Source organism: Triplophysa rosa, linkage group LG25 (assembly GCF_024868665.1).
Source record: "Triplophysa rosa linkage group LG25, Trosa_1v2, whole genome shotgun sequence".
In the NCBI taxonomy this organism is placed as follows: Eukaryota; Metazoa; Chordata; class Actinopteri; order Cypriniformes; family Nemacheilidae; genus Triplophysa; species Triplophysa rosa.
Genome location: NC_079914.1, coordinates 10731956 through 10758200, shown reverse-complemented (window position 1 = coordinate 10758200; position 26245 = coordinate 10731956). Strand labels below are relative to the sequence as shown.

At 38.3% G+C, this 26245-nt stretch overlaps 2 protein-coding genes across 3 annotated transcripts; one reads left to right on the top strand and one right to left on the bottom strand.

The window, feature by feature from the left end:
- Positions 1 to 1498: 1498 nt before the first annotated feature.
- stx6 (syntaxin 6) lies at positions 1499 to 5987 on the top strand. Its single transcript, XM_057326354.1, has 8 exons — positions 1499 to 1702; positions 2261 to 2430; positions 2508 to 2602; positions 2693 to 2755; positions 2866 to 2994; positions 3088 to 3194; positions 3278 to 3372; positions 3738 to 5987. Exons 1-8 carry the CDS (start codon positions 1668 to 1670, stop codon positions 3812 to 3814), a joined length of 771 nt encoding a protein of 256 aa, XP_057182337.1. The 5' UTR covers positions 1499 to 1667; the 3' UTR covers positions 3815 to 5987.
- A 2596-nt stretch (positions 5988 to 8583) lies between these two features.
- On the bottom strand, positions 8584 to 25983 carry si:dkey-121a11.3 (uncharacterized protein KIAA1614). 2 transcript variants are annotated; one of them, XM_057326356.1, is made up of 11 exons: positions 25761 to 25983; positions 24398 to 24828; positions 19283 to 20236; positions 17963 to 18032; positions 16965 to 17105; positions 14047 to 15194; positions 13478 to 13619; positions 12893 to 13151; positions 12314 to 12438; positions 10836 to 11008; positions 8584 to 9899 (listed from the first exon to the last, which is right to left on the bottom strand). In XM_057326356.1, the coding sequence occupies exons 3-11, from the start codon at positions 20199 to 20201 to the stop codon at positions 9712 to 9714; spliced, it is 3165 nt and encodes a 1054-aa protein (XP_057182339.1). In that variant the 5' UTR covers positions 20202 to 20236; positions 24398 to 24828; positions 25761 to 25983; the 3' UTR covers positions 8584 to 9711. The 2 variants fall into 2 exon arrangements, with proteins under 2 accessions (XP_057182339.1, XP_057182338.1); XM_057326355.1 differs by lacking the exons at positions 24398 to 24828; positions 25761 to 25983 and adding an exon at positions 23944 to 24354 and having other exon boundaries at positions 8586 to 9899.
- Between the last annotated feature and the right edge of the window lie 262 nt (positions 25984 to 26245).

Genomic DNA, 26245 nt, shown 5'->3' with positions numbered 1-26245 from the left:
TAGTATTTTTGTTTTGGTATTACTACCGTTTCCGCATAACATGGTTCAATTCGTTTTACCGTCAAAAGAAAAAAAATACTTCCCCTTTAATTTTTTTCATCGACTTCCTCGACTGATGTAATGGTTTGTCTGCCACAGTCGTGTCACATGACTCTATTGTGCAAATCCATTGCGGTGTCTGGGCAAATGTGAATGGAGCTGTTAGTGGGGGGAAGGGCAATGTTTTGTTGGAAGAAACAGTTAGCTACTACGATTACAAAGAGTGTGGGAGATTTAACGTTCAGCTGAAGAGGATACTTGTACATAGAGATGATTTCACGATTTTATTTTTATCAGTAATCCTTGTGCAGTGGTTCGTGCGCGTGCCTGCATTAAGATGTGGGTCATAAACAAACCTGACAGGAAGAGCGGTGTATGACGTAAGGCACTCTCGGTGATTGTTTACCTAAATATAAACGATCGCAGCAAGCGCACAGTTTCAGTTCTTGAGATTTCATTTGAGCTTTAAACCAGAATCAGATCTCAATTTCAGAACATGAAATAATCTTTGGTCATCTTAATACCGAAGCCATATCATTATTTAATAGCAAATATTTGCTATTAATAAGCACCCTGAGAATGGTATAAGGTATAAAATATATTAATTAATGTATTATCTTCTTTTTATTCTTACCTATTCCTGTACATTTTCTACTTATTGTATACCGATATAGTGCATGCTAATGATAGGCTGCTCAAAAGTGCCAACTGATGCTATAAATGTCCAGGCTCAGAGATAATTAATTTATAAAGCTTTAGTTACTAAGTCAGTGTTTCCGGCTGATTTTCTGGTTTACATCATCAACTCCTTTAGTGAACACAGCACTCCTTTAGATAGTCAATAATGAGAAGGCGATACGCTATGATGCATAATGAATGAGGGCAGATGTGCTGCATATCAACATTGATACAGCAACATACCTTTATATTTCTTAAAATGGTGTGTCAATAAGCAAATATATAATTTATGCATTTGTCCTACATTATTGTAGAAATGATGCTTGTTTTATTATGCATAAGTATTTTCGTTCAATATTTTTTAAACAATTTTATTTTGTGGGGAGAGATCTCGTGTGTTTATCAAGCCGTAGGTCTGTCTTAAAATAAAATATAGTGGTGAAAATGGTCACATCAATACAAGGAACCAAGGGCAAACGTGTCAAACATGAAGGGTGTGTATATTTAATTCATTCGTATGTTAAAAACATGAATAAAAACAGCATAAAATGCTAAACTACACTTGCCTCTAACGATATAGCTATTCAATGTGAACATACGTAATTTTATATAGATTATTTCACGCAGATACGGACTGTCAGATGTCCCAAACATCTTCGAATTTCTGCATGTTTATAAATATAATTACAGTTATGGACACAATGTTTTGTCCTTTTAATACAATAAACCAAAACAACACTGTTTATTTAACAGCAAGCATGTGCGCGTGTCTAGACGCTCTATGACCCGGATGTGATTCCACCGAGTAATGGCGGCTGAGCGGATGCGGGCTGCGTCCCACATGTAAACAACAAACTAAGCGCAGTCCTTTGTCTGAGGAAAGCAAAACCAGCGGCGATCAGGAGCATGAGATTATCCCACGAGAGTCGCCTCATCTGAGAAATAAAAAAATGTCGATGGAAGATCCGTTTTTTGTGGTGAAAGGGTGAGTTTATAGTTCGGATCGGAATATCTGGGGGCTGTAATTGGATAGGCTTACTAACAGTTACCAGATCTGCGAGTGTTGAAGAATCGGTTTAGTAAATAAAGTGCTCGCCAAAAAGTTTTAAGCATTTAGTAAACCTGTTTGACAAACGAGTCGCCCATCACCAGTCAGAACAGCTGTTTCAAAGGGATCGTTTTTCTGTTTCCATGGCAACCATATTATCGATCGTTCCCGCTGTTGTGTCATTTCACGTAATCGATGCCTTTATTGTTTATCATTGAAAACGTTAATTTTTGTATAGTTTCATACTTTTGCCTTAGTCTGTGTCAATACTAATGCAATACATGGTACTAGCATGTTTCTTTGATACCGAAGATAATTTTCATATATTTTACAATAATCAATTGCTGCATTCATAAAGGTGGATGCTGCACACTGGTGGTGGTTGAGGAGAGACCCCCCTCATATGATTGTAAAGCTTTTTGGGTGTACAGCAATACACAGAAAAAAGCGCTATATAAATGCCTCATTCATTTATCTTTAATTTGTTTTCCACAGGGAGGTGCAAAAGGCGGTGAACAACGCGCAAGGGCTTCATCAAAGATGGATGGAGTTATTACAGGACCCGGGTGGGGCCACCAAGGAGGAAGTTGACTGGACCACCAATGAGCTGCGCAACAGCCTGAGGTCCATTGAATGGGACCTGGAGGACCTGGATGAGACCATTAATATCCTTTCAGTTCTGATGTGTGATGTTTTGTAGATGTTGTATTTGATATTCGTGTAGCCTTAACTTGGGATGCAAGTATTGTGGAGTCCAATCCAAAGAAGTTCAATCTGGATGCGATGGAGCTGGCGAAGAGAAAAGCTTTCATCACGAGCACAAGACAAACAGTCAAGGTACACAAACTTGAGTGACACGCAGCTGTGAAGCAAAGTTTATGTATATACAGTATCTAACATGTCATGTTGGATTTCTTGTTTTACCAGGAACTGAAAGATCACATGACAAGTCCAACAGGCATTTCAGTATCAGAGAGGAAGAATCGACAGGTTTGTATTTGTATCTTTATAATCCAAGCTATGTTATCATATCACAGTATTTGTTTTTATCAAAACCTGTGTTACATTGTGATGGTTCGTATTTCTATATTTTTTATTAGACTTTGATGGGGGACAGCGGGTCTCGTGGTCCAATCTGGCAACCCAGCGGTGATAATTACACCAGACTTGACAATGAGTTGCAGTCTGCAAACTCCCAGTTCATAGAAGAACAACAGACCCAGCAGCAGGTTCATCAATTATTAACATTTATTTTGGTAAAATTCCTATGTAAATGTATGTATGAGGAGCAACATCTTTTCTGTTTCTGGGTTGTTCGGCAGCTCATAGCAGAAAGACAGGACGAACAGTTAGAGCTGGTTTCAGGAACCATCGGCATCTTGAAGAACATGTCTGAAAGGGTCGGGCAAGAATTGGATGAGCAGGCTGTGTAAGTATACTCGGAGCCTATAGGTGCGTGCTGAATTTTGTAAATCTGGATTCATTTTGACTGTATGTCTGCTGTTTTTTCAGAATGCTTGATGACTTTTCACACGACATGGACAACACGCAGTCCAGGCTGGATAATGTCATGAAGAAACTGGCTAAAGTTTCTCACATGACCAGTGGTAGGTGATACAACAGAAGACTGTGCTTTGTTTACCGCCTCGCATGATTCGAGACATGTGGTTAGAAAACACATTCACTACACATTGACTTCCTGGTGTCGCTTGAGGTGATTGGCTGTGGTGATAGAAAACATAGTACTACTGTCCCTTATAAGGCCAAGCGTGGTGATAACAGGAAGTCAAACTTCCGCTATGGTTGAGCGACCGAGAAATCTAACCTCCTACTGCACCTCATGGGAATTTTTCAAAAACATTTTGTTTTGACTAAGCACCCTGCCTTGTAATGACATCACAGTACGTCTTACTTATTTAGCTCTTGATACGATTGATTTAATCGGTTTTATTATTGTGGTTTTATCCCGCAGATCGAAGACAGTGGTGTGCTATCGGAGTTCTCCTGGCTATCCTGTTTGTTGTGATAATCCTCTTCATTGTTCTGTGAACAAACACTCCGAGCTTTAGGCGTACAGGTCTCTGCGTATATTCACAAAACCAAGGTGCTTGGAAGAGAGAATACAAACGAAAACATTTCCCTCTCCTAGTCCATACTATAGTAAGATGCTGCTTTATACTTTCTTCTTATAAAAATAGACCCCAGACGATAAGACTGACACGAGTGTGTAAAATGTAGATATGCTTGTGAACCAACAAGCAGACGAATGGCAGAGAACATCGGTTTTGTAATAACGTGGTAATTCAGGGTAAATCATGCATATCAAATGGACCATGATTTTTGGACTTATACCTGTGTACTTTGGTCATAACAGAATCTAGGGCTACTAGAAAGTATGTTCGACGTAATGTTCTTTACTTTGCACTGCTGTAACAGTAGGTTTAGACCACTGTAAATAATCAACACTAAATATGATGCTCTAACAAGTTAACACTGGAGTTTAACAAAGTATATACTGTATAAGTGGGTATGGAACTAATGATACTAATAGTAAATTAGCTATTCACTGTAAAAAAATGTTTTTTTTTTCTGTGTGCTTTGTTTACTTTTTAGTTAGTGTGAATTTATTAGTGAGATGTTCACTATCGACGTTTTGACACTTCTTGAAATTGGATGAAATAGACAACTAAAATATCCCCATATTTACAAAACATAATTTTTATGTTTTACAGTTTGGTCTTGAAATTGTTGGGGTTTAGCAAGAATCATACCACTCTGGATTGCGAGACAATGTTTGTTTGTTTGTTTGTTTGTATGATTTACCTGTACAAAGTCCAAGAAACGATGAGTTCGTTTTTGACGGTCAAGTCAAATTTTTCCATCATTATTGGTTAAGTAGATGGATCCTGTGAAGTATAGGTCAGTATTTAGCCAGTGCCTTAGCAGTGAGAAGGGTTGAGATACATTTCATTTTAGAAAGCAGATGTTCGTGACAATGGCGCTTGGTGGAATTTCTCATTTTTAGGGTTAGGGACATTGTCTAGCTTCGGTCCATTAATACTTTCACTAACTGTCGAAATGTATTTCTAATGCAAACGCAAATGAAATTTGTAAAGCAGCAGTCACTAATATGCAAATAACTATTATTTTATGATAGAGCGACACTACTCATATTATGTTTAAACATGGAGCACATTTACCGTATTGCATTGTTTTGTTTGATGTATTTTGTTGTTAAAGGCGGGGTGTCCGATTTCTCTTAGCCGTTGTTGATGTTCAAATCACCAAAACAAACACACCCCTACCCCCATCTTTCGCTTTCGTCAGCGCTCGGCTCGGCTAATGTCCGCCCTGTGCACTGTGCACCTTACTGCTGATTGGCTACAAGGTTGTTTCGGTACTCGGCCCGACTCAGTTGTCTAAAGCGTAATTCGGAAATCAGTAACCCCGCCTTTAAATGGTTTTTGGAAGTTTTACGAAGAAACGCCATATGTCACAACTTCATATTTCATATCCACACCTGAAAATGAAAAAATATACATTTAGCATGAAAAAATATGAAGGCACATTAAGACTTTTGCATTGTTTTATCATTTTCAAGGCAATTCAATGCATTTACGGTAATGCAGTTATGAAAGCAACCCTGTCTGGATACAATACTTTTACAACAATATTAGCATCACTTAAATTTGAATAATATACATTTACATTAGCATTTTTACCATTATTGGAAAAATGGAAATTAGAATGAACTCAATTGTCATGAACATACACAATGCAAAAAGCCATCCTCCCTGTAAATGTTCACTATAAAATTTCATTAGGAGAAGAAAAATACAGGGACTTTACAGTATTTTAACCATCAATCATTTCTGTCGTCCAATAAAACAGTATTATGGCTAACACTAACTGCCCTTCGTCAGTTCCGATTGGTTTGAAATATGACTGAATTGATTGCACAGTAAAAATGCAATTTTACGATACAAATAATAAAACATCCCACAATAAGTTCACTATTCTAGATGAGCAGCGTCTAAGTCAAGATAGCAGATAAATGCTTGTCATGTGAATTTCAATTGTACGTCTTTGCTGTGTTTGTTTGACCTGCCTCTTGTTTTTCCTTGTCCATCAGAAAAAAATCTGTGTAAAACCACCCCATGTTGTCCACACCCGTCAATCACTCTGTGAAATTCTGAGCCCCATTAAAAACAAATAACTGAAATTATGTGCCGTGGCGTTGTTGTTTTGTAAATAACCAAAGGATAATTACAGGTTTAAAGGGGTGATATGGCACGGCTAAAACGAATATTATTGTTTGTTTTAGATGTAATGCAATGTGTAAACACGATTTAAGGTTTAAAAAGGTTTAAGGTTTAATTCATATGTATTTTCCACATACCGTGCCAAAGACACAGAAAAACACGCATTCGCGCCATATGACCCCTTTAAAACAATTCCAGTTTTTTTTTACATATATTAGGTCTGAAAGATGTTTATTTAACATTGGATTCTATTGTTTGTATTTTGTTCTGACTTTGTGAAGTAAAAGGCTGAAACAGAAAGTGTTTACGTCTTAAAAATGGTCTATAATCAGAAATTCTGTCTAGTCCCTCAGAATGAAAGTCTATAGAGCGAGGCATTCCAGAAGATTTAAAAGCAGAAATGTTTTGCATGAATTCTTGTGTAGTTGAACTTGTGTAAGTCATTGTTTCGTGATGGGACTTCCAAGTGTCTGTTTTGTTTGTGACTATTTCCGTGGATGGATATCCCTCGGAAAGTCCCTCACTTGGTACCATGTGCACACATGCACTGAAAATTTGGGCTTTTTACTGACCTCATGGTCAACAATGACAGTGTGAAAAAATGGGTATAACCATTCAGCCCCATAGACTTCCATTGTAAATTCCGATTTGAGATTAGACGCAAACAGTGCCGCATCTATCAGAATATCAGCATTGATCGAGTGAGTGTGTTGACGGTGATCGTCACAGTGTGAGCAGGGCTCTATTGATCCAATAATCCAGCAGGCTGGATGAACGGATGCAGGGAGGCCATTCAAGTCTGATCTTATGACAGGTGGCGTCTTTCTCCTCTAACCCCCCCCCCCGTCCTTTGTCTGGCCCAGTAATGATGAGAGATCAGCACCTGAGACCGGGCAACATTGAACCCTTTTCCAAGAACCAAAAGATTATGATTGTAATCTATAGGGGCATTTAATCACCCGTTTATGTTGTTGTTTTTTTAGCCTTGCTGTTTATGCAGAAACATTTTTTGAAATGTCCAATTATAGGATTATTGATTCAGCATACGCATGTACGTTTATACTGAGGTATTTTAGATGTTTGTATAGAAGGTGCGGGACATGACATTGTAGGATTATTTTTTTATCAAAAATACTTAGGCTACTACAAGATGTATTTTAAACCCTTTCAACTCTCATAATGAAATCAAGTTTTATTTGTGTTAATGTTTACGGATGCAGCATGACACAGCGCATTATAGGATTGTTTATTATATGGGTAGTTTACAAATACTGAACATGTGTCATGTGGTGTGACATGGCAAACATTTCGAGAAAAATTGTTATGTTGTTTATATTTATAATATAACATAACACAACAGGGATTTATCTACGTTGTTAGTTTGTTTCTAAATTCTTGCTGTCACACCATAGGACACATTTATTTGTCAACATATACAGTATAAAATATTTACCACAGATTTTACCAAAACACAAAATTTGGAAAGTAGCACATTATAGGACTATTAATTTAGGATAAACATGCCCCATTGTATTAAAATATTTTAATGTTTGTATGGAAACAACATTTGTGGAAAGAAACAAAGGATTCGTTTTTTATTCATCAAATGCATGTGCCCTTTTATAGATCCAAAATTATCCCAAATTTGTGGAATAACACAATATATATTTATCATCTGATGTAAAATATTTACTTAAGATTTCGTTTCACTGTTTATATTCCTCAAGGAGAGCTGTACATAGACTCAAATAGCGGTGACAATTGCGGCTAAAACTGGTTTTGCATCGCTGAAACGGTTCTAAATATGGATTTCGTGTGTGTCAGCCAGCAGGTGCAGGATGCAGGTTCTGCATTTGGCTCTTTTATCCCGCAGTAAGTGGAGGGGACAGCTGAGCTCGCGCGCCCTTGGGGAGATGGGGGCGGGGCTACAGACAGCTGAGCTCATTAGCATCCTTACACAAAATGAGACAACACAAACACGACATAAAACCAACCACTTGAGAGCCGTCCAAACCGTGTGGGTTTTAAGGGTGTGCTTTTGTGTAATGTTCTTGTAAAATGCCTTTTAACAATGTTCACGGACACCTGGGAGCGTTTCTAAATAACGCTATGAATGAATGTTGGCTAATGAAGGGTTGAATGTGAAATCTGAGGAGAACACGACAACGCGCTCTGCGGTTATTTTATTTTTAATACAGATTTTTTAAATATTTTTAATATTGCTAAAACATATTAAAATAAATGCCTTACCACAAACATTACCATTTAACAAAAAAAACCTACGTTAAAGGAGTGACTTGAGCCGTCATACTCACGGGGGCGGGGGTTTGACGCGCACTAATACGCAACCAATCAGGACGCGCAGGCAGCACGCGACCAAACAGACCTTAGCAACTGAATACGAATGACCTGGAAACAACCCAGTGTAATATTCTCGAAAAATCCAGTTAAAATACATTAAGTTTCCCATTTTCATATATTTGGAATTGACTGATGTGCCTTTACTGTAGCGTCACATGACATCCATCAAAATAACCCACCCACCTTGACACATTCATGTCTCTCACGTGATATCTAAACGCATATTCTCTGTATTTGGTGGCGTTGCGAATGATGGAGATCAGGATGGGATCAATCACTGTCAAATCAATAGGGGAGGACAGGAAAGATATTGACTGTGACTAACGTGCCTCCCCCGTTTGCCACTCCAAACTGGAGACCCTCTTACACATCTAAGAGATCTTTATTCATTCTCTTGTATTAGGCTACAACAAATCTTTTCACAGCTGGAAAGATTCAGTCATGGGCACTTGGATACATATCGATGTGCAGTTAATATATATTATTCTTATGGCTTTATTTATTAAAATTTTTCAAATTTATATTCATGCCCCTTTTGAGGAATATAGAGAACAAACTGTCCCACAAAATCCAGATGTTTTATTTAATAGGAACACGTATAAATAAATGTAACAAAACAAAATACATTAGGTTGGTGTTGCATGTACCGTAATACTGATTTGATTATGGACAGCAGACTAATGGCATCAGGATTGCACAGCGGAGGCGTTTTATTGCACCAGCTCGTGGAGATGTATGGAATTCATTTACTAAAGAGCATTCTGAAGTTATAATCGATGCAACTGCAGCTTCTGTACCTCTACATTGGTTGGCATTCTAAGAAAAATGGCTGGGTTTGTTTTTGCATTGCATACAATATAAATGGTATTTTTCAGCAGCGTGTAAAGGGTTTGCTGTAGAATTGGCTTTACATTCATCCAACCCTTTGGATATAATGAAAAGCAAAATCTTTTTTTTTTGACGTCATTGAAAACATTGATCTTTTGTTGATCTTCATGTCAAACATATTTAAGTTTGAATGCAGACCATCCAAGCTCCTCATAATTGTATAATGTTTGTAAATGTGTCCTTCAGAAGCTTAATGCATTAGTTTTGCCCTTCGCTTTAAAGAAACAGTGTCACACCATCGTTGCTCAATAGTGCACAAAATGTTCCCTTAACCTTCTTAACTACAAACACCTTGAGCAGTAAAACACAACACTGCCAATTACACACACAATCTCATGCCTGACTTCATTCCTAACACTGTTTGACATTTATCGCTTACAGTTATTGGTATTACTGAACAGTCGATCAGAAGCTCTGTGTGGTCTGATCTCAGCGCTAGAGTCGTCTATGCCGGAGAACGCGGATGGACGCGGTGCTGTTCTGAGTCATTAAACGGGTCACTAGGTCCAAACTCAGTCCAGCCACCTTCTCCCCGTTCACCTCCAGAATCTCATCGCCGACTCCGAGCAAACCAGCGTAGAGCTTTTCAGTGTTGCTGTCGCCCATCTCTTCAACGTACACCCCTAAAATCACAGATGGGATTTATAGTCAATAACAAGGGTAGAGAATTTGGTAACTCAACTTGCTTACAGCACCAAAAAGGTTGTAGAGTTTAAACGTACTGACATTTTTGTAATGTAGGTTTTGTTTGAAAGCAGGTGCCAAAATTCATAAAGGCAACTGACTGACTTTTAAATGTATTAGTACTTGATCAGATGTACATTACATTATGAAGAGACACATTTGCATGATTCATTTGGCAGATGCTTTATCAACACAGTATACAACACCAGCAATTTATCTTGAAAGCATAGTCATAATACCTTTAGGAAACTTAAAACAATTTTATAAAATTAAAACAAATAAAATATTGTTTGAAAATCTTTAACTAAATGATAATGAGAAATGTTGCGGCAATAATAAACTGAAATAGGTTTCAGCTGAGGCACTAAAATTATTAGCTAAAAAATAAATAAAAGATAATATATGAATTAAATAATATAAACAAATATATATATAACACATACAATTATAATAAAAGTAAAATAAAAATAAAATAACCTAAATATTATTCGAACAATCTTAAACTAAATGAAAATTACAAATGTAATGCAATGCAATGCAATAATAAACCAAAATAAGTTTAAAATTATTAAATAAAAGAATCTATGAATAAAATAATATATATAAACAAAATAAAATTGCTAATAATACAACTAAAATGAACATGAACACTAAAAATATATAAATATAAGCTAAAATATTTATTTTATAAATAAATATTTAAATTACAATAAAACTAAAAGAAAACTATAATAACGCTGCTTAAGGCACCAAACAGTTCATATACTGTATGTGTTGAAAAATACACCACCTGGCAACCCAATCAATAACCATCTTAAATTTGCTGACTGTGAAATCTGTACATATCATGTGAATATGAGATGGGGGTTGCTCACCTGAGTCTGGCCTGCCTTTGCCTCGTGATATGAGAAAGCCGAAGGGACCATTTGGAGGTCTGGAGAGCTCCAGCAGGATTGTGCCGTCAGGGAAGGCCTGAGCCACATGACCCACCGAGCGCACGGCACTGGGCCGCCCTACGTCCTCTACACTCAAGGCACGCTGGAGGTCCCTAAAACACACAAACACACAGATTCATTTACCATAACCACAAAAATGCTAAATCCATTACACCAAGTGAAATGATGAATGACGTGCATTATTTATAAATATATTATTATAATGTTGATATTATATTTGAGTCTTCTGTGATCGAGAGACTAAATAACAACAGTGCTCATATGAATGGCTGTTTTTGACCCTTGTGTATTAGCATGTCTTTTTCTGACACTCTCTCAGATCCGACCAAGAGGCCAATAATAGCATCTCTGTGTATCAGCTCCTTGCGTTCTCATTGGCTCTTGAGGAAGATTATGTAAGCAGTAGTCCTGCTCCAGTCACCGGGGCTGGAATTTCCTCTCTCTCTCCCTCTCTCCTCACACATACAACTCACTCATATAAACACAACACTATACAGTACATGCTTATAGCATCACAGCAGGAGTGACAAACACACTATAAACCCCCCCCGCACAAGCTCTTCTGGAAGGACACGCAAGAAGCTGAATTTAGCAGCAGAAGTATGTAGGCAGCTGACCATTCCAGAATTCCACTTCTGTCTTTGGCAGACCCACACACCTCTATTTATATCCCCTCTCGCTCTGAGCCAGTCAATGGAAAACACTTGTCGTGTTGCACAACATGACAGCTGTCTGGACGTTACAGGAGTATACTGCGTGCTTTACAGAACAGAGCATGACTTACATTGTAACCTTCTAGTGCTAGCAATGAATTCAGAGATGTTAATAGACAGATTGATTATTGTCAAATGATTATTAATATATGTATGATTGAGAATATAACAAAAAACAGCTAGTCATAAAAGATGCTATAAAATTTGAATCTATGCAAATGTTTTATTTCATCACATTATTCTTATTTAATGGCATTTGTGTGTACATGTTACACCAAGGTGATACAAAGAATACTATGGTTTTACCATGATGATAGTCTCTGAAACCATGGTAGTGTTATTGTGCTATGCTGAAAAACATGGTATTACCATGGCACTTTGAAAGTAAACCTCATTTTAGGCCCAGCTATAATACAATATAATATAATACATGAGTATAATATATATAGTAGTAGAGTAGATTTAGTATTATATTTGATATAAATGTTAAATAATTTACACAATCATAAAAGTATATATTATATTACAAGGTTATATTATTATTATTATATAATGTATTATTTTTTATTATGTTTGTGATGTTATCTAATGTCATCTAATATTATACAGTATATTTCATTATATTGTAAGAGGTGAATTATATTATGGTGATATTGTTATGCTGGGTGAATTATTGTGCTGTACCTGGTGAGTACAGGGCTGCAGGGCTGTTCTCCTGGACTGTATGCTGAAGATCTGTCTGTTTTTTTCATAGTGATCTGAAGGTTTTGAGCCGAGGAGGATCTTCTCAGTTGGAGAAATGGAGACCCCTGGTGGTGAGTCATGATACAGTCAGATTGAATATTCATAACTTGCACTGATCAGCAATAAAAACTACAAAAAATAACACCAATACAATGCAGCAATTTCAGAACTCTGGAAATGAGAAAAAATATTTGGCAACTTGAAGGCTAATTTTATCCCTGCTGAAAATAGAAACCCTTACAGAACTTCGAATAGATTTAATGGTCATAATGGGAATTCAGTTGGTTTTAATTGAAACTATAACGGTCGCTGTGGGTCTCTACTAATATGTGTTGGGTTTTATTAGTGGGATGTTATTTAGTGGATGTGAACCAATAAAACAATTAAATTTACTGGAATAAGACCTGAAACGCACTACTTTTTGTAATTTGGTAATGGTTTTAATGGTGAGCAGATGATGGTTCATACTGGTATTACATTTTACGATTAAAATGAAAACTAAGCGATTAGAGCACTAACCAGGCGGATGGTCTGAAGTGAGGGAGCTTTCTTCAGCTGGTTATGGTGTCTGTGTGTTGGGCTGAGGGATGTTGAGGGTGAGGTCTGTCTCGGGTTCGAGGTCGTGTTCGAGTTGGCTTTAGGGTGCAGGGTGAGCTGATCCATGCTGCTCGAACGTCCCTTTCCCAGCAACCCCACGCTGTTCAGTCCCATGGCTGAGAAGAAGCGGCGCAGGGACAGTTTGGATCGACCCTCCCGGTGCTCAGCGTCTGTCCCTGCTCTAAAACACAGCAGAGCGAGATCTTAGCAAGGTTATTTCAGTATTTCATATTTCAACTGATGGTTAAACATTATTATAGGTTTGAATAAGCCACAATATGATCCTGTTTGAAATGCCAGTGCAGTTGTGATTCTTAACCAGTAGGGGGTAGTACAGCATTAGAAAACAACAAATCCTGGCACATATTTCTCCTGACCTACTTTGAGACTAAAGTGCCAGAGCCTGGAAATTATATCTTTCGGAGACTGTACGAACTTAAAGGACCGAGACAGAGAGGTTATGGGTAGACTTTCCAGCAGCTTCTGTGAATTAGAATCTGTTCTTACTGTGAAAGGTTTGGGCTGTTGGCCCTGTGAAGCACTGATTTGATTGGTCCTCGGACGTGTCCATCATTCAGACGGGTTTGGGTTGATTCAGCACTGCCGGATGTTGCATCAGATCCCAGCGGCCCTAGAGTCTGCTCCACATCTGCAGGACATAAATGATGGATGAAACACCACAGGTTCATTTCCATAACGTACTAATACATGTAAAAAATATATTCATGATCATAAATGATGCATTATTATGGTTCATTTTATAAAACGAGTAACATTTGTTTCCCTCATATTGGGGCTGCGACAATATCCATACAAACTAAAAGTTGAGAAATATCAGCTTGACAATGGGAAAATCTTTTATTTTTAGATCATAAAATGTAAACTTTACTCTTGGAAAAATAAGAACACTTACAAGAATACTGTGTTCCTGTAGCTCAACTGATAGAACATTGCAATGCAAAGGTCATGGGTTCGACCCCCAGATGTACAGATGTATACATCTTATATGAATCAATTGTAAGTAAATATACAATTAATCTACAATGTACATTTTTGTGGGACTTGAATAAACGAACCTGTCGTTTGGGACCATTCCTCCCCTTGTACGGGTAGGTTTCTTGTTCTGGGTAAAGAAGGGCTCACCACCAATGATCTGTCTTCCCAGTAACCCAACCCAGCGGAGGGCTGCTCCTGAGAAAAGCTCTCCACAGCGCCCCCTACCTCGACGGAGTCCATGTGCACAACGCGGTACTCCGGCGAAGACATAAGGGTGACAACTCGCTGACCGCCGGAACGGCCTTTGGAGCTTGATTTCAGTGCAGATTTTTTAGGTTGGTGAGGCGGAGGGGTCGGTTGGGGAAGGTTGGGAGGTTCTCCTTTGGGAGGCAACGGAGGAGCCACAGGGAATGCGATTTTCATCTGTCCTGGTTGTTCTGTGTCGTAGGGATTGTGCGGCAATGTCATTACTCCATTCGAAAAACACATCTGAGTTCCGTTGACCGTGAGTTTGTCGCCGTCCCTGAGGCCGTTGACATACAAGGGTTCATTCTTGGTCTCTAGTTTCCTAACCTTCTTCTTCAGCTTCTGGAGTGTTCCTTTAGCGGTCAAATAATCCACAGCGTTCGGCGGACTGCAGTGCGTTCCGTCGCTCTGGACGATGGCGGGACTCGTCGTTCCGATATACGTCTCCTTAATCTGTTCGATTCGAACCAGGCGATTGGGAAGGGTGGGAGCCACCCAACACGGTATCTTCTTCCCTCCGACTTCACCGTTTGATACCGGGGCGTTCAAGTTCAAGCTAGCCCCGGGTACATCATGCAGAAACGTCCCACAGGAATTGCACTGCCTGTTCGCCGCCGGACTTCTGTAATGCCCTTTGCCGTTCGCCAGACTCTTCTTGGCTTTGGCCTTCCAGAATATCGAACCCGAGTCGGCTTCCGTTTGACCGCCGATGTAAGAAGATAAACTGGGTTTGGACACCAGCAACCCCTGAGCTCTTTCTCCGGCCCTGCGTCGCTGGCGCAGTCGCTCCAGGTAGCGCACTTCAGCGTCCTTCTCCGATTCGTCTTCGAAACGCACATGCGTGGGGGACTGGCCGTGTCTGCGCCTGGTTCCGCCCGCAGAGTCGCCGCTGGAGGAGTCGCTGAGGTTGCCCGAGACCACCGCCACGCCCTCCTTTCCTGCAAGAGGAGCCTGGTGTACACCAACCCAGGACAGCAGCTCCCTGCGGACACACAGACGTGTATGAAACCAGATGCATTCTTGTGAGCTTACAACCAGACTGTACGTGAAGAAACCAGACACATGCGGTCTATCTCTCAGCATGAGGCCATGAGGTTAAAAGCATGTCAGGAATGTCGAAGCCGTGCACGGTGGTGCCAAAGCCGAGAGACGAATTTCAAAAGGAGGTCGAGCTCAGTACATCAGACATTTCAATGTCATCATAAAATCGATGTTATATAAATCTATTTCAAGTTGTATGCAATGAAGATGTTGTTCAATGGGAATTATTATGCACATTAAGCGTTGCTCACTGTTCTTGAACCCGTGGGACTGTATAGAGCAGTGAATGCATGTTAAACAGTCGATCCCGAGAGAGGCGGTTAAGTGTTAAGTTTACCACGGCATCACGGATCTGTTTTCCCGTCAGGGACGAGCGAGGAGGGAATTAACAGAGGAGAGGAAGAGGAACAGCCACTGATATGACAGGTGTAGCGGAGCTGAAACTCAATGTTGTTTTCTCAAAGATTCGGTTTCAAACGGATTTGTCAATTGTATATTTACCAATTCGTTGTTTTTTATATCTGAATAAAACCATATATATGCAAATTAATTTATTTGTTTAAATCAGTTTTTTCCTGTTTAGCAACTCGATTTAGCAGATGCTTTTATCCAAAAACATCATTTTTTTAAAATGATTTATTCATCCTCATGTCATTTCAAACCTGTGTGACTTTCTTTCATCTGCAGAACACAAAAAGAGGATATTTTGAAACATGATGGTAACCAAACCACATTGACTCCCATTGTATGGACACAAAACCACTGAGACATTTCTCAAAATATCTTCTTTTGTGTTCCACAGAAGAAAGAGTCACATACAAGTCTTAAACAACACGAGGGTGAATAAATGATGACAACATTTTCGTTTTTGGGTGAACTGTCCCATTAATAGCATCAAATAGCCTATGTGCTCATTTATGAATAGGAAGAAAAACAGTGAATATTATTTTTCTCCATGCGTGTGCCGCATTTTGTTGTTTCATTTGATCTGTTCCGGATGTCATCGGAGCAAACGTGGAGGCAGGCAGGTGGGCATTTCGGCACGCTTCGCCCGTCTGTCTTTGTGTGAAAGTGCTGAGGTAGAGAACAGAGCGGCGGATAGGGAAGTGGGATTTAAAGGCACTGACCGTGTGCGTGTTGTATTATTCAAGTTGTCTTGTGTAACATGTCAGGCCAAAACAGTGATCAAACTTCATATTTTGTTTAAAATTTAGACAAAAACTAGCGTTATAATGACTGCTGTTTCACTACTGGCATTAAATGGGCACCTGTGGTCATAAAAACAGAAACCAACATCAATATTTTTAGTTTACAAAAACTAACTAAGCTATTTATGTAATTACAGTTACAGAAACTCTAATAAAAACAGAAGAATTATCAGTTTCAGACACATAAAATGAAGATACAACCTTAATATTTTTCTAACAACTTATTTTGTCCATAGCGGTGGGTTTCCAACAGGCCGTGAAATACAAACAAGCACCTGTTGCTTCTTGAAACACTTGCTCATCTTCCCACAATACAGCTTATGCTTAACACCCCCACACAAACACAAACAAGCTCTCAAGTGCGAGGGTTTCCTTGTTTCGATCTGTATGTTGACGCTCTCCCTTCCCATGATGCTTAAGATTCTAAACCCCAACCCCCCCACCACCTCGAACCCCCAACGAACGACATACAAATATTAAGAGACAGAGTTATGGAAACTTACAGGTTGTCCCTCTGGACGGGCAGGATGGTGTGGTCGGCTTTGAGTGGGTTGGACCGGGCCTTCATACGCGCTCTTTCCAACAGTCGTTTGGCCTGCTCGTGCCGAGGGCTCAGCGGAAGGTTGTCGGCCAACACAAAGGCCCTGTGGGCCGGCCGGAGAGAGAGAGACAGAGAAAGAAACACGTCAGCTCCTGTGTAGAGTCGGGGGGGGATTAAGTGGAGCGGGCCGTCATCACAAATTAGGCTGACGGAGGTTCAGTGTGTGTGTGTGTGTGTGTGTGTGTGCGTGTGTGCGCGTGTGTGTGTGTGTGTGTGTCTGTGTGTGGTTTGTACCTCATTATGGGTAAGTTAAGTTTGTTATCTGATAAAAAAAATAATTGGAATATTACTAATAAATACATATTTTACTTAAAAAAAATAAAAATAAAGTAAAACGTAAACTATATGATGTAATTTGAAATCATTATAAATCATAGTAATGCAAGGGGTCATTCTTAGCGATATTTATCAGATGCTTTTTATTGCCCCATTTTTTATCAATTTAACACCATTTGCATTTTGGCTACAGATTTCCTGTGTTTGCTTTCTAAAAGGACAAGTGCAAAACACATTGAACGTGAGTGTTGTGGTGTGCACTAGAAAAACTGAAAAAAAAGTAAATAAAAGTAAAACTACTTGAAATTTCCAGGAACATACTTATGTCTTGCTTTCCCCCAAATTTTTATATATTCTAAAAAAGCTTGTTTCATTATTTCAGAGATAGGAGCAGAGCTATTTCCCTTGCTCCTAGGTGGAGTTAAATATGAAGAATAGGCAGGAAAAGTAAATGATAAGATCATACGTTTTCCCCTGATCTCACGTTCCCTCGTGTCTTTTTAGAGTAATGATGGAACTGTAATTATGAGTCGCAAAACAGTAGACAGAATCACTCAGGGAAGCTAAATCTTCTCATTGTGTGGGAATGACAGTGATGCGAGCGCATTCATCTGTGCTGCCCACCTTTGACTGCTCTCGCTACCTTGAAGAGATATTCCAGAATCCAGATCACTGTCGTTCTGGCCACAGATACCTGCAGAAACAGATTAAGATGGATTACAAAGGATTTGATCTCCCTATGTTTCCCCACCATCCCAAACCAAAAGGTGTTGTAAAAAATGTTTTTGTTGTCTGTTGCTTTTGTTGTCATCTTATATTAAATGTTTGCAGAAATAAATATGGAATACATTGATTGTGATATTAAATTGACCACATTAGTTTAAACTTTTTTTTCTTTTGCACAGCCTAATTTACATGATCTTTTGTCAAGTTTAACAATTTAAAAACAATTTCAGTTATGTGATTATTTTTGCATTTCTTACACTTTAATATGAACATGAAATTGAAAGATAAAACAGAAGACAAAGTTATTTATAATATAATGTTATTTTTTTATTTAATTGATATTTATATACTATATTAATATAGTATAATTTAATATTTAATATTAACAATATTAATATTATATAATGTATACATATGTATTAATAACATTTATATATACAAATGTTTAATTCAATTTAATATGTATTAATAATAATATTAATGATATTTGATTTAACTTAATATATTAAATTATGTTTAATTTGATAATTTAATATACTTTTATTTATTATAAAATAATTTTATTCCAAAACAAACAAAATGCAAGATTTTTTCATTTATTTAATTGCTATTTATAATATAATTAGATTTTAGTATAGTATCATTTGATATTGACAACATCAATATTATAATATGTATGTATGTATGTATATATATATATATATATATATATATACTCTCTCTTATACATCATATATTTAATTTAATGTAACATTTTAATAATAATATGAGATTTGATTTAATTTAATTTAATTATAATGTAAAAAATATTTAATTCAATTTAATATATTAAATTATATTTAATTTTATGATACAATTTAATATTTTATTTAGGCTATTATAAAATAATTTTATTCCAACAAACAAAATGCAAGAAAGCAAACAAATGCTCAGTCAATTTTATTGGCATTTTAATCTGTGTATTTTTTTATTTTTATCTCACTGTTACCTCATATCTGGATTATCCATTGCTCGTGTCTATATGACCTCTGCCTTATTAAGGAGGTCATATGCATGTTTATAATCCCAATGAGTAATACGGAAACGTGTCGTAGCAGACAATGTCATCTCATCGTGCTCTCAACATGCATTAACACCTGTCTGATAGGTTGGGATTAACGTTGTTACACATATCATCGTATTTTGCTTTATATCGGATGAGGCAGATTACAGATTTACCTCTGCCGCCAATGTGCATCGAGTCCTCTAGTCGCTGTTCCGGGTTTGTCACCTGGCCGCCCTCGTCGTATTTAGTCTGGGCTTTCTGCAGCATCTGTTTGAGAAGGCCACGGTTCATCTCGACCCTCTCGGCCAGCGACAACGAGCTCCCGCCGCTGCACACGCTCTCCAAGCTGTCGGTTCGCCAGAGTCCACTTTGCATCGTCGATCCGACCTCGCCCTGATTGTACCTGCGCAGGTGGCTCTCCAAACTGTCAGATCTTTGCAGTTCTCTTGGGAACCTGTGGGCCATTTTGGAAGCAATCGAACACAGGGTTCCTTCGTCTGTCCCCACAGGAACGTCCATGTTTGGAAGAACCGTCTTCGGCCTACCGGACCTCCAGAAGCATTTGGGAGGCATCCACGGTTTATCAGACGGTGACGCATGGTCCCTTTGAGTTCCACAGACATCACTAGACAGGTTTTCCACACTCGCTCCTTCTCCAAGTCCACGTGGAATTGCAAGCATGGGTGTAACATGGTCATACTTGCTTCTTTCCAACTGAGGCTTCGACTTGCGAGGTTCCATCTCCTCGTCGCTGCTACTAGAGCCCCAAGCGTCGGTGAGAGCATATCCCAACATGAAGGTCCCCGTAACCATCCTCTTGTCCTGGGTCGCACTTGCGGGTTCTTTCCAAATAACTTTGCGCTCAGCGAGAGACTTGACCTTGGACTGCAGAGCTGATACTGCAGAGCTTTGGGTTTGTTGGGTAGGAGGCGAGGAGGGAGCAGATGAGGAGCCAGGCTCTGGTCTGGTGCTGGACGGACGCCCATTCTCCGCCTGCGTGGGTTCAGGTCGCTCCCTGAGATGGGCGAGATCAGTGTTTTGGGAGGCAGCAGGCAGAGGTTCGGCATCCTCAGACGTGACTGCGTCCTCCATGGTCAAATCAGAGAGTCAGAGGAGCATCATAGTGGCTGAGGAGATGGAAGGAAACGAGCAAATACAATCAATGTTGATTAATGTGGATATGTTATTTTATAAAATAAAAGTCCTTTGATAATGAAAATCCATTTGTTATTTAACAATAATAAATTATATATATATAATACGAACAATAATAAAATACTAAACATTTTCATTAGGTTTACAAGGTAAAAAAACATGGGCATAACGCCATTACAAGTAACAAACCAGACTGCTTTATTGAAGAATTAATGTACACATTAATATTTGAGTTAAAAAAAACAACATTTGACTTACAATTTATCTAGTTATTCCAATAGACATGCCTGCAATTTCTATGATGGAATAATTCTCATTATTTTGAAACCTATTTTTTTTAAGAACTCAATAAATGTGTTTAGCTGCACTATATATTATAAACAATTTAAATATTTATCAAAATTGTCTTTATTTATTACTATAAACTTGGAGAAATATGAATTTTATTATCTAATTTCAGAATTCCTCTACATTGTACTCTTTAGTATCAGAATGAACAGCAAACGTTGTGATTTTAGTTCAAAAGGAACCTCTAAATTAAATTTCTAAGCCACAGCATACCCACACCAAAATACAAACAGCTCAGATGAGAAAAAACAACACAAAAGTAACAATGACGCAATTTAGTTATTTTTTAGGAAGAAATGCAATATGGTAACACATTAATTTTAAAAGTAACTTTCTCCAAAGACGGGTAAAACCTCTTTTTTGCTTTCTACATTACAACATTCTTTGCTTTCTTAAAAAAATCAAGAACAAATCATTTGATGCATGCATTCACATTCTCTAACAGGCCTCAATTCATCAATATCACGTTGCATAATTCCTTCGCTATTTTTTCATTCGCCTTGAGGCTCCGGTTTGGTCACAGATGGTTTCATTGTCCTCAGACCAGATGAAGGACAGGCCAACTGCACACATTCTTCATTTAAATTGTGTTTTGGAATTTGTGTCAAAAACAATTTCTGATCTTAAGTCTTTCCAAACCCTTGTAGGCCAGCGGTTTCAACCACAGCATCCAAAAAGTCACAAACGGACACAAATCATAGAAGCACTCAAAATGTTTATTGTTTTCAAGTCTAATATATGTACGTATCCTGACACAGACAAAATTTCTGGTACTCCACCGGTGCGGAAGAAACGACGAGTTTCAATGCGACCAGTAACCTGCTCTGAGAATAATGCAGGTTTTATACTACAAAAGAGAATCCAAGGCACTTCTTCCGGTATAAAAATAGTAAAAAGCCTTCATTCACATCATGACTAATCACAAAAACACAGTAAAAACGGCTAAATTTCTGCACAGTAATGCATTTCGGCTTCCAGCCTTCCTCAGAGTGCGTCAGATACAAGATCATTTTCAGGTGTAAATACAATTAGAGAAACCAAAAACATGAGGGGGTGACGGGGAACCTATATGGTATCAATCCTTATAAGATTCAATAGCATACCACCACCAAGGAAAGTGGCCATACCAAAACATATTCACATAAGCTAAAACGAATTCTTCATTCAGCCCAGGAAAACTGGTTGCTTTCACGTGCAGATCCAATAAGCTTCCCTTTGCAGAAGTCTTTGTAGTCTATCACCCTTTCTAATAGATCCAGTCACTGTTTCCAATCCAATCATTTTTAAGGTAGATGGATCAGAGTTATGTACAGATGCATATGTATGCCATGATGGGATAGTTTTTGTTTTTTGTACGAATTGCATTTTTGTGATCCCATAATCTATCTTGTAGTCTACGCTTTGTTTGGCCCACATAGAGGCAGTTACAAGGACAATGAAGTCTATCATTTACACGTGTACTCTTACGATTCATAAAAATCTACAAGTGCAAAAATCTACAAATGTTTTAGTTTGAATGACATTTTCACAGTGATTACAATGTCCACACTTGAACATTCCTTGTATTTTTCTGTCCAACCATGTTGTCTATTTCATAGCAGGTAAATAACTTCTTACAACTTTATCTTTAACCGTGGGAGCTCTCTTTAGCTTACAATCGGAAGCTCCTGAAAATTTTCACGTAGACTTGGATCACTTTAAATTATCCCGATTCCTATTGATTATGTTCTTAATTTGATATGCAACTGTACTATATTCCATAACAAAAAATGGCTGTGTGGAGCTGTTGTTCCTATTTTTCTTTTTAAGATCATCTTGTTAAAGTTGAGCCAACTTATTAAAGGCCTGATCCACCACTCTTTTTTGATATCCTCTCTGTTCAAAAAATGATTTTTCATATCTGCATCCGAGCAATTGAAATGTGTCTCTTGATCACATATACTGTACGTCTTAGTCTTTGGAACTGACACAATGGTAAACTGTCCTTAAGATGTTTAGGGTGAAAGCTCTTTGCATGCAAAATGGTATTGCAGTCTGAGCCTTTCTAAACAGTGAAGTATGAGGATATCCGTCTTGATCTTTATTAATGGGATACTTCACCCAAAAATGAAAATTCTGTCATCATTTACTCACCTTCGAGTTGTTCCAAATGTGTATAAATTTCTTTGTTCTGATGAACACAGAGAAAGATATTTGGAGTAATGCTCATAACCAAACAGATCTCAACACCCATTGACTCCCATAGTAGGAAAAAAAACAATGGTAGTCAAAAGTGCCCCAGAACTGTTTGCTGTCCTACATTCTTCAAAATATCTTCTTTTGTGTTCAACAGAACAAAAAAACGATGAAGTAATTTTTCTACTATGGTACAAAGTTCAGGTGTGAGGAAAATGCGTTGAACATCTGGCAACCATTATCTAAAATCGCTGGAACATAGAACGGAAAAACCTAGGATTCCTCAGCGGGAAATTCACAAATGAGTGAGTTTTCTGGGAGATTAATTTGATTTAATTGGTCTTCTCTAATGAGGACAACGGTGCTGAAGGTTTTTCCTCCAGGTACCACATGTTCACGCTCAGATACGCTCCACTGTTTGAGCATGGTTAACTTGCTTGAATACACACAGACACAAACAAAGTAATGGAATTAAGGTACTTTAAAAAATAATGCAAATCTAAGATTTAAAGGGACAGTTCACCCAAAAATGAAAATTCTCATTTATCTCATGTCATTCCAAACCTGTATGGCTTTCTTTCTTCTGCAGAACACAAAAGAAGATATTTTGAAGAATGTTGGCAATCAAACAACATTGGCCCCCATTGTGTGAACCACCGAGACATTTCTCAAAGTAACTTCTAAAAAACAGTCTGCTACAATGCATCTTAACTAGGAAAATGTTTCTCTTCATGACCAGAAAATGTAAACAAATTCAAACCATTTTTTTTTAATGAATAAGAAAACTGAAACCATGTCTGTCTTCCTAGTAGATCTTAAAATCAAATAGTTGTAATCATGTTTCAGTAAAAAAAGGGGGTTTTAAAGCATAGAAGCTTGTGATCGTCTTGTGTTTATAAGCCCGCTGGCGCTGACCCCAGCGCGCACAGAGGTCAACGTGTCGAACCAGGAATAAAAACACAATCATCTATAGTGGGAAAGGGTCTCTCGCAAGGGACCACTCAACCCCTCTGACATTTACTTAACACTTATGCACGGGTCAAGAAAAACTGTGTCGAAAGCAATGACTCAGACACAGGTGCCCGTGAAAGCTAGAGCAACAGCTTTAACTTTACCATTACACACGAACATAATCTATTCTTTTCGAGCGTCTTACCTCGTTCTTTTCGCCTTTCTGACTTCCAGAGCGGCCATGTGAACCCCTTTAAACACCATTTTAAGATGTAAAATAATCATATTTGCTTACAAGGAGCAAAAACAAAAGCAGCCGGACAAATCCCATCGTGATCTAGATTCACTTGGCCTTCAAATGTGAGCTCTAAGCTTCCCACATTTCTCTCTCTCTCTCTCTCTCTCACTCCAGTTGTTTCATGGCAGAAAAGTGAGGAAAAAGTATGCTTGGTACACTCCCACTTTTTAAGGAAGCAAAGCTGGCTTTATAAACCGTTGTCTCCTCATCTACAATCCCTGGAAATCACAAACCACACACACCGCTCCAAACACTCCTCTCGCGTTACCCGGTAAGGGACCAACTGTAAAAGTTGACTACATGTGCAAAGATCTCCAGGTTACTATGGAGATAGTCATGACCACCTTAGAGACAAACTGACCTGTGAAAAGTTTCTATTGGTGGAGCTGACGGGGTAGCTCCGCCCACCATGGGCGGGGTGTAATCCTACCCTTGAATTTTGGGAGGAACGGAGATGGAAGAATTTTTAAATGCTGAGGAGAGGAAGTTCAGAAGTCTCCAGGCACATATTCCGGCTGCCAAGGAATTTCCTTTGTTGATTGTGAAGGTGGAGCCGCCGGCTTGCGCTCGCTCTTCTTTATGTTCTATGACCTAGACATGTCGGTGACCTTCACATTAAGACAATATCATCTTAGGAGATCATGGTCTGGTCTCTGCTTTGATTTTTTGAAGTTACTTAAACGCCATGATTCTTTTTCATGCAGTAAGCACTTGAATTGCTGATCTGGGGCCAGTTATGCAGGGAAGCCAGATGTAACAGAGACCACTGGATTGGGTCCAAGGACGCATGAACTGCAAGACAAAAAAAATGAATAGAACTTGTGCATTCCATGGAAACAGACACAGTCCGGCCTAACCTTGTTCTAGTTGAAGAGGGAAGTATGTAAAACACACTTGCAGGTGCTACAACCAGATTATATTAAATATTTGAAAAAAATAGATGTTCGAAACAGTGTTCGAAACAAATACAAGTATTAATATTTTTTATATAATATTTTGATTTATTTATCGGTTTCAGTAAAATCTCAAACCTCAAACTGCCTTTTATAACTCTATTTATCAAATACAAACATTTTATTGATATCATTATTTGAATTCAAATACATTTATAATTTCACTGTGGATTTGGACGACATTAAATCTTATTAATAAAAAACAGCATACAAAAAAATGCAACAAGTTAAATAAATAATATCGAAGTTGTCTCCCTCGTGCATGATTTCCGGTTCATTTCTCTCTGGTGTTTTTTAATTATTTTTTTCTTGTTTCAGTTGAACATCATTCAGCTTTCAGCCGTCTTTTCAAAGATTTCCATTCCCCATAAAAGTCCTCCAAAGCTTTTTAATTACAAACCCGCAGAGTTTGTTTATATGAATCACGAAAGACGCTGCGGTGTGATACGACAGAAAGTGAGAGAGTAGCTCCGGGTTTCCAGTTACCCGGATGATTGTCAATATTAATCATATATTTAATTAATCACGATTCATCATAATTAATAATATATCTAATATGGGGTAAATTAAAATGAACTGTATAATATAAAATATTGTTTTAATTTTTATATAAGCTTAACAATACTCTTAATGTAGATGTCACAGCACTAAAAATAATCGGTAAAGCGTCAGTACTTGGTACACACGTGTGAAATTATATACAGAAATAACTCCAACAAATAGCACAATCTGCACTCTAATGACTCACTGTCAAACATATCTGAAACTTACCTGTCAGTCACCTCCCACTACATGATTCCAGAGCTTCCCCAGGATAATATTGTTCTCTAAAGTTTGCAGAGATTTGGCAGGCCAAACTCTGATTTAACAAACGAAGGAATTCCACACACATCTTTTCCATGGGGCCCCACTATTGGTTCTGCTGGATAATCTGCCCAAAGATTAAGACCAGCCACTGGTGAGATATTTGCGTGAATCACTTCAATCTGCCCCCCCCCGCTGACCTCTGTCTCCAGTATGAGTCAACGGGGCTCTGATGAGATTATTTTCACCAGCACTCCATGAGCTCAGACGTTCTCACTGATTTGTGACGTCACCCATCTTCCCAGCTGTTTGATTGGACACTGTCCACAAACTAAAATCAGATTATGTTCAATCTGGCTGTTCCTAGAACTGTTGCATCAGTTGTTAAAACTGCATGTTTAAGTAATGTGACGAAATATTATAGTAACCCCGAATTTGAAGTATTTGGTGGA

Coding starts and splice junctions, on each gene's coding strand:
- stx6 (XM_057326354.1), top strand. CDS start 1,668: ATGTCGATGGAAGATCCGTTTTTTGTGGTGAAAGG. Junction 2,603..2,692: donor GCACAAGACAAACAGTCAAG/GTACACAAACTT, acceptor TTGTTTTACCAG/GAACTGAAAGATCACATGAC. Junction 3,195..3,277: donor GAATTGGATGAGCAGGCTGT/GTAAGTATACTC, acceptor CTGTTTTTTCAG/AATGCTTGATGACTTTTCAC.
- si:dkey-121a11.3 (XM_057326356.1), bottom strand. CDS start 20,201: ATGGAGGACGCAGTCACGTCTGAGGATGCCGAACCTCTGCCTGCTGCC. Junction 17,106..17,962: donor GGTAGCGAGAGCAGTCAAAG/GTGGGCAGCACA, acceptor GCCGGCCCACAG/GGCCTTTGTGTTGGCCGACA. Junction 12,439..12,892: donor CACTTCAGACCATCCGCCTG/GTTAGTGCTCTA, acceptor ACTCACCACCAG/GGGTCTCCATTTCTCCAACT.